The sequence below is a fragment of the Panthera uncia genome (genome assembly GCF_023721935.1).
Source record: "Panthera uncia isolate 11264 chromosome E2 unlocalized genomic scaffold, Puncia_PCG_1.0 HiC_scaffold_20, whole genome shotgun sequence".
NCBI classification, from domain to species: Eukaryota; Metazoa; Chordata; class Mammalia; order Carnivora; family Felidae; genus Panthera; species Panthera uncia.
Window position 1 is genome coordinate 13253246 of NW_026057589.1, and position 8235 is coordinate 13261480.

The 8235-nt window shown below is 38.6% G+C and overlaps 1 protein-coding gene across 2 annotated transcripts in view; it reads right to left on the reverse strand.

Moving 5' to 3' along the window:
* Window positions 1-8235, reverse strand: part of GLG1 (golgi glycoprotein 1) — a 149761-nt gene that overhangs the window by 44550 nt on the left and 96976 nt on the right. For both annotated transcript variants that reach the window (XM_049622652.1, XM_049622654.1), the window contains exons 3-4: window positions 5345-5431; window positions 1775-1990 (exon numbers count right to left, since the gene is read on the reverse strand). In XM_049622652.1, coding sequence (XP_049478609.1) covers window positions 1775-1990; window positions 5345-5431 — 303 coding nt within the window. The remainder of the gene's footprint in view (window positions 1-1774; window positions 1991-5344; window positions 5432-8235) is intronic.

Sequence of the window (8235 nt, forward strand, 5' to 3'; positions counted from 1 at the left end):
CCAAGAAAGGCTAAAGACCTGCCTCCCTCCTTTTTAAACTTGGCTGCAGTACCAGAGTGGATTATATAGGAGCGAGCATGCTTTTTCGAGTGCAGGTGTGAATCTATCTTCTTGTCCTCGAAATACAGAAGAAAGTCTTTGATGCTAGGATAGGGATCTGATATAAACAGAAATTCACCTAAGCAGTAGGCATGGCAAAAGATAACCATGACAAAAATGCGCAGCCTGATGATCCATAGAAGTGTTTCTGTTATTTTAACAAAGCTGGGCAAATAGTCCTCACTGTCCTGTCTTTGGGCTCTAGTACTACTGTGGTCTGCGATCGTCTCAGTCACTGAAACTTAGTAACTCATATATGCAGTTGAAAGCAGGTTTTATTCTGACAATTCAGATTGCCAGGGGGAGGGAAGCTAAACAGCAACTACCTTGGTGTCAAAAGGAAAAACTACTACAAAGAGAGATGAATCGTAATGGTCTACTCTACGGTGTGGACCACTAATCACAAATATGGAAAAGTGTCATCACTGATTCCTAAAAAAATGTGTCTAGGACACTTACATGAAGATTTTAAAAAGAGTGAGATATGGAACTGGAAATAATCGCTCACACCCTAAATAAAGGCAGAGGCGCTTCCTGAATAATTAGGGTAGCTTAAGTGCTTTTGTGCCATTTCTAGAGTCTGCTGGGAAGGAAAAAAATCTGCCTTCTTGATTAAAACTGGCCTTTCTTTAGCTGCCAAAAGCTGTATGCCAAATTCACAGCACTTTCAAGACTGACTCAGAGGTGCCCTGTGAAAGGGCCAGAGCCCTGTGCTGGTGGGAAGGAAAAGTTATTTGGTGACAGCCAGGTAAGAACCAGCACTAAAAGCTTCCACTGAACTGGTGTGTGCAGCTCTGGCATTCTAACACCAGGCCCCCTTGGTCAGTGACAGAAGCCCGCAAACCACGGGACAATGAACAAATAGAGGGCAAAGCGACAAAGGGGTTTTATTTTCTATCCTATTTCCTAAAGAGCAGATTAATGAGCAGTGGCAATTAATAGCTGATGCCAGACATATGCCTCAGACCACCTCTCCCTCGGCAGCTGTTACTTCTCAGGAGTTTCCTTCATTTTGCTGAGCCAACAACTTCAGAATAAACCTGGCCAAACCTCCATTATGACCCCCTGGACAACAGATTCATAGGAACAAAAGGAAGACCAGATATAATTAAGAAAGAAGAAATTAGCTAGGTAGTTATTTTCTTTCCTATCTTTACTAAAACTAGTTCTTTTGAGAGAAAGATAACAACAGATCACATTTATAGAGTACCTTTCTTGTCAGAAGCCCAAAGTACCTTTATGTACCTTAAACTTTTCTAATATTTAAATATCTTCTTTTGTAGCAGTATGCTTACTAAGTAATTTTTTTTTTTATAGCAGCAATAAGGTATTTGCAGAGAAAGGTTAGAAAATTCAAGTCTCTTCTAATCCAACCACTTGGCCCACAGACGACAAAATGCTCTGGCAAGGAACAATACAGGTACCCGGCAAGTGGTTTAGTATTTTGAAGATGACACTACTCTTGGCTGATATTAATTCCTCTGCTTCCCCACACAGTACTGAAACACAAACAAACGAAATGCATTCACAGGTTAACGAGCCTTAGATCTGAGGGCTGTCTGGACCTCTACTTCAAGGCCATCTCCAGCCCTAAATTTTTCCCGTGCCAGTTATACAACACTTTACATTCATCAAGTTTGCAGGACCCCTTTGGTGAAGCCAGTATAGTAGATACCTTTTCTCCAAGCCGAATACTGCCACATTTCAGAATGTTGATGTCATTTTTGCAGTCATCCATGAAGCCACAGATTAGACGGTAATCACTGAAAATGATGGCCGTCATCTTGGTGATGTATTGGTGACACTGGTATTCAGTGATATTGCCTCGGTGATCCACCAAGCAGGAAACCAAGTAACCTTTTCCAACTGGTTCATCAGCACATTCTTTAATCTGCTCCAAAGAAAGTGGCTGTTTTACACAAGTATTTTATTTTCCTATCATGTAACTTTTATAAAAGAGAGAATGTGTGATATTTTCTTACTGATTTCCCATCTCTGTATTTGGGAGAAAAAGAGGAAAACACTTAGAAATACATTTATTTTAAAGAAAATAGTGGCGGGCATATTCAGATCGTTGTACTCTCTAGGAAATACCCGCGAAATGTGTTTTGCAAGAAATTTTTACAATTTCAGCTTTATTGAGATATAAATAAAAAGAGCTTCTAACATCTACAGCTTCAGAATGGCTGTACTGAAAAGTTCCTTTATCCACACAAAGAAGGCAAAGGACAGTGAGATTAATCTGGGAAACAGGTCTGGAAAACAGGTGCAGAAGTGAAGTCTAGTACCATGTCCCAAGTCAAGCTACACAGCAAACCATTACTGTCAGGGAAAACTAATGGCCAAAAGGAGGGAGGCAGGAAGGCATAATATTACTTCTTGACATGACATTAATGTGTTCTGAATTAACTGTGGATTTGGACATGTGTTTTTGAACTTTAGTAGAGTCCCAGCTTCACCACTGTGGTCTGGAACACAAACATGTTTAAAATGATGCTCAGTGCAGTCTGGCAAAAAGTCTGAGAAGGGGAAGGCCACTGCAAATCTAATTTGGGTGGTTTAGACAACATGTTCTAGAGGATCAAGCACAGAGTAATTCCACATGGTTACTGTTCCTGCAAAGTGCATCCCAAACCACAAGTGCTAATGAAGCAAACTAGCCAAAAAATGCTGAAATTCAGTCCTAAAAGAGTAAAGTCTACTTATAGGGTTGTAAGCTTGAATTATAAAATGGGGAAAGTTGTTTGCAAAAATCCTTGCAATTCAAATTGCATTTGAAGAAATCAAAAACAAACAAAAATGGTAGTTTTGACAAGAGTAAGGGGCCCAAATGTAAATGTTTATTTTTACTATAAATGGGAAGAGAATGTTTTACTGGTTTTTTGAAACCAATAGAGACCATTCTCTACTATCACACTTATCGTAAATATGTATAGAGGGCAAAACAAATACACCACACACACATCATCCTATAGCCCACTAGGTCTCTTCATGTCTAATTCTTGTATCAAATCCAGATCAAGTCAGACACTCTGTTCAAGACAGAAGACTGTTTACTTTTAAAGAAGCAAACTTGAGAATTTAAGTAAATAGTCTCACTCTGGCTTCAAGAGGCAGCAGAGACCTTCAACAATCAAGATGAATGCAACTCTTTCAACTTAACCCTGAGTTTTTTTTTTTTTTTTTTTTTTTTTGGGAGATGCCTAAAAAAGAGGGTCATGAATGTATTTCCAGGAAAAAGGCTTGTTTTGTTTTGAGTAAAACAAAAGTTTCAAAAGTGAAAGGAAGGCATTTGTAATTCAACCAATGAAAAGCCTGTGTAAGAACACAAAACCAGTGGCAGACACCTGGGTTTTAAAACTGAATAAAGTGCAAGAGTTCAATACAGCCCTTATACTGGGCAATCAAGTTTATAAATCTGAAGAAAAGCCAGGAGCACATTTTGAACTGGAGCCCCAATAAGAAAATAAATGTGTATTTAGCTTTAATCACTTGAGATTTTACTGAAGCACAGAGACTGAGTACCTATTTGTATTTTAGTTCACCACCAGTTACAATAGGGCATGGTGTTTGATTCAGAAGATTATGCTTTCCTTCAGCCATTCCATTGGCTAGAAGTTTAATAAGACAGAAGGAAAATTTCTAAGATTAACAGCAAGAACCGCAATAAATCATCAACATATTTATGAATGGGAGTAAACTCTGAAGCGGCTGGGGAGCAGATTCATAAGGTGCCATTAGAAAAATGCTGCTGTCACTCTGTTTTTGACATGAAGCAGGAGGAAAGCAGGAAGCGAGCAGTATTTGCTTCAACTACAGAGTAAATAAGTTGGGTTTGCAATTTGCAGGTATTCTTGTGATGCTGTTTTTCTCCTTGCAAATAGGATTGCAAGAAAGAAGATAGGAGAGAGATGCAGAATAAAACATTTTGTTGGCAATTAGGTTCTTCCTGATTTTAATTTTCCTGATTCCAGTATAATCTCCCTCCTAGGGAGGGATAAATTCCGGTTTTTACTTGAAATCTTTGACAAAACCACAACACCCCAAAAGGTTACAAGAGAACCATTATTACATACCCATTACAAGAAAACCAATTATACGTATATATATCTTTTATAAGCCAGCCAAGAGTGAAATTATTCTGATGAATATGCAGAGACTCTGGGCAAAATTTCCACAAGGCAATCAAAGTGGTATAAACAGCTAACCATATAGCTAGCTAAGGGACTATGAGGTGTGCAATACTAAAGCCGAAGCCCAATGTTTTCAAAGATACGCTATTCTGTTCTGAAGCCCCAAGGTAACTATGAAGAAGGCTAACTGCTTTAAAAGAATAAAACATATCAGATCCAGTATTAGAAGGTGTGAGGAAGCAAACAGATTCTAAACAGGGTCCCGTAATGATGTAATTGAGGAACAAAGCTGAGGGCTTATCTGGTTGGAAGAGGGTGGTCCTGCTAAGAACCCTTAGAGCTAAGAAAGTGGTCCTGAATTGAGTCATCAGTAGGGTAGTTTGAGGGCAGATCTAGATGTTGCAAAATGTACAATTATTAACTTGAGGTGGAAAAACAGCAACTGTTCTTTGTGATTCTTATACTTCAGTATGCAGAAATCTCTGGCTTTTTGAAATTCCTATCACTGATTCCAAAAAATAAAATAAAAATTTCAATACCACAATTTTCACTAATATCATCTGTTGAACCAAGACAGTTGAAAAGTTTCCCCAATTAGCACCCATACAATGCTATACTATTTTCATTATTTTTATTTTTATACTCAACATCTAACTAAAACAACATACACAATCCTTCCACAAGCCTTTTTAATGCTAACTCCTATTATTTGAAGCATATGCCTCTGTGGTCCAATTGATCCAAACGTGTAACTCAGAAACGTTGATAAGCCTCTTGGGGAGACCATTTTGATATGCTTCAGACATCAGCAGATTGTAAAAAGTGTGACCGCAGCACTGATGACAGAGGCAGTTGTGTCCTCCATCTGGGGACCAACGGACCCTGATTTCCAATGTGTCTGAATCAACAGCGTCCTACTGTAACTGTAGGTGAATACAGGAGGCTAGTTATACTCCCCACTGCAGTGGCCTCTCTCAGACAATGTAGGTGTGAATTCCAAGAAAAGTAAAGTAACTGAGTCAGTTATTCCTCCCTTAATGACTGGTCTGGTCAACAGATGTAATTTTCTCTTCTAAGCCATTAAATACCCACAAAATTCTGTCACAACCTACCTCTGATATGGTAGATTTGCAAACCTCTCTGGCCACAGATTCAAATTTGGGGTCTGTAGTTAGATTCAGCTTGTAATTCCACAACAACTAGGTATAAGAGAAAAAAAACAAACAAAACACTGCAGTTAAAATAGTATGAAATTTTCCATCAATGGTTACCGTAAGTGACAAAAGTCCATTACACAGAGTCAGATAAAAGCATATTCAGTTAATGAAAAGTAAAGTAAGAGGGGTGCCTAGCTGGCTCAGTCAGTAGAGCATGCAACTCTTGGTCTTGGGGTTGTGACTTTGAGCCCACGTTGGGTAGAGATGACTTAAAAAAATTAAATCTTTAAAAAAAAAGAAAAAGAAAAGTAAGATAAAAATGTCATTTTGTTTACAGATAAAAGGGAAAAAAAATGAGGGCACCTGGGTGGCTCAGTTGCTTAAGTGTCCTACTCTTACTTTTGGTTCAGGTCATGATCTCACAGTTGGTGAGTCTGAGCCCCTCATCAGGCTCTGTGTTGATGGCTTAGAGCCTGCTGGGTTTTCTGTCTCTCTTCTCTGGGCCTCCCCGGTTCACGTAGGCACATGCACACATGCTCTCTCTCTCTTTAAAAAAAATGTGCAGACAAGGGCACCTGGATGGCTCAGTTGGTCCCACTTTAGCTCAGGTCATGATCTCACAGCTCGACTTGAGAGTTCAAGCCCCATGTCGGGCTCTGTGCTGACAGGTCAGAGCCTGGAGCTTGCTTCAGATTCTGTGTCTCCCTCTCTCTCTGCCCCTCCCCTGCTCACCCTCTCACTCAAAATAAATAAACATTTTAAAAAATGTGCAGACAAAATAAAATATTACCACTCAGACATACTTATTTTTTCACTTAAGAACAATTTTTTTTAAGTCAAGAAAAAACTGCAATTAGTATCTCTGGTAAGGTTTTCAGAGAAAACATTAATAAAGTTGTACAAGCTAAATTTTATTAAGCCTATTAAAAGTATAACCCTGAAGCTGAGATTTGGTAGCTTTAGTTGCAGATTTCACAATCCACGGTGCTTTCATAGATCAGTTTTATGAAGGAGAGATGCCCAGAATCTAGTTTCCTTTATTCCTTTAAAATTCCTTTCCTATCTCTATTCCTTTAAAATTGTCCCTTGTCTTGACATATACACCATAAGGTCTACTTTACACAACTGTTTTAACATGTTTTAAACTGCAAAATATCTAAAGCCATTACTGTTCACAGGTGAGGGCTTAATATTACCTTAGCTTTGCAGCTTTACTTAAAATTTTTCCAATATATGATACATTTTCTGAAAAGTAGCCAAAAGGAGCCCTTATTCTAGGCTCAGCTGGAGAGACAGAGCAGGGACTTTGTAGGATGCTGAAAATGGAGAGATTGGGGGAGGGAGAAGCAGTTCACAAGTCTTTCTCCTATATTCCAAGACTAAACAATGCACTCAATCACTCACTGATTCACTCAAACATCTGGTTAGCACTTATGATCTACCACACAAGTCTAAACTCAAGGTCTTCATAGGCTATTACAGGAAATAGAAAAAAATGTTCTGAGTATGTACCGTTTTAGGAGCTGGGAGTTAAAACAAGAGGAGAAAGACAAAGACTGTCCAGTGGTGGCTATGGTCAATGGCAAAGTACTGCAAGTATTTGATTAACAGCAACACAACGTACCACAACAGTACAGGGAAGGAGTACCCGAGACTGCGTTGGGGCATTTGGTCCAGTAAAGTTTACCATAGAAAGTGCTATCTAAGACAAAACCTGAAACACAAGCAGTTAGCCATAGTAAAGGGGTAAGGAGAAGACTATTTTATTAGGTAAACGAAACAGGATGCACAGAAGCTCACTGAAAGTGATGCAGGGCATGCCAGAGGAACGCGAGTCCAATGGAAGACTGACTCTGGAGAGGCAGCCCAAGGCCAGATCATAAACCCCTAATAAGCTATGTCTGAGCTCCAACCTGAGAATAACAGGGAGTCACTAAAGGGAAAGGGAATGACATGACCAGATCTGCTTTTTAGAAGGAGAACAGTCTTATATAACCTGTGTTAGGAACAATACAGAAATAAGCAGTTAATTCTGTATAGGAATACTAAAGAAAATTTTGTGAATAAATAAAACATGAAAAATGAGTGGGATTTCTGCTCCTCTTCTCGCAAAAAAAAAAAAAAAAAAAAAAAAAAAAAGCCAGCAAAAAGCTCTAATCTCTCGACTCTCATCAATAAGTGAGTTTTTAGAAAAAAAAAAAGGAGTAGAATCTGGCCACCATCTATAACAAAATCTCTAAGAGGACGAACTTCTGCCTTGTTCAGCACAGTGTATGCCCAGTGCCCTGAAGAGGGAATGATGGAACACATAGGTATCAACAAATATTTGTTTAATAGATATACAAAAGAACAAACTTATACCATTATGAGTGACAAGTTCAAACAACAGGACATATGAGGCCAAACTGAGAAGGGGTATAAGAGAAGCTTAGCTCTAACTGAAGAAATCTTGGGCCTCCTGGTTCCTCACAAGCAAAGATGAATCCAGTGAATCAAAAGACAAGGTCAGAATTTAGACAAACACATTTTACAATTATCTATTAATTCAGTCCATACTACTTGGTCATTAAATTTTATATTTTAAAATTAAAGCAACATTCTTCTTTTAAAATTAAGAACATTCTAATATTCTGTATGTATATCTAACCAAAGATAGATTAAAAATTTCCCTCCTTATTGAGTGACTTGTAGCCGACTCAATGCCATTTCTTTCAGAAAGAAAGAAAGAAAGAATGAGAAAGAGGGAAAGAAAGAATGAGAGAAAGAGAGAGAGAGAAAAAGAAGAAAACAGAAAGACAGGAAGGAAGGAAGGAAGGAAGGAAGGAAGGAAGGAAGGAAGGAAGGAA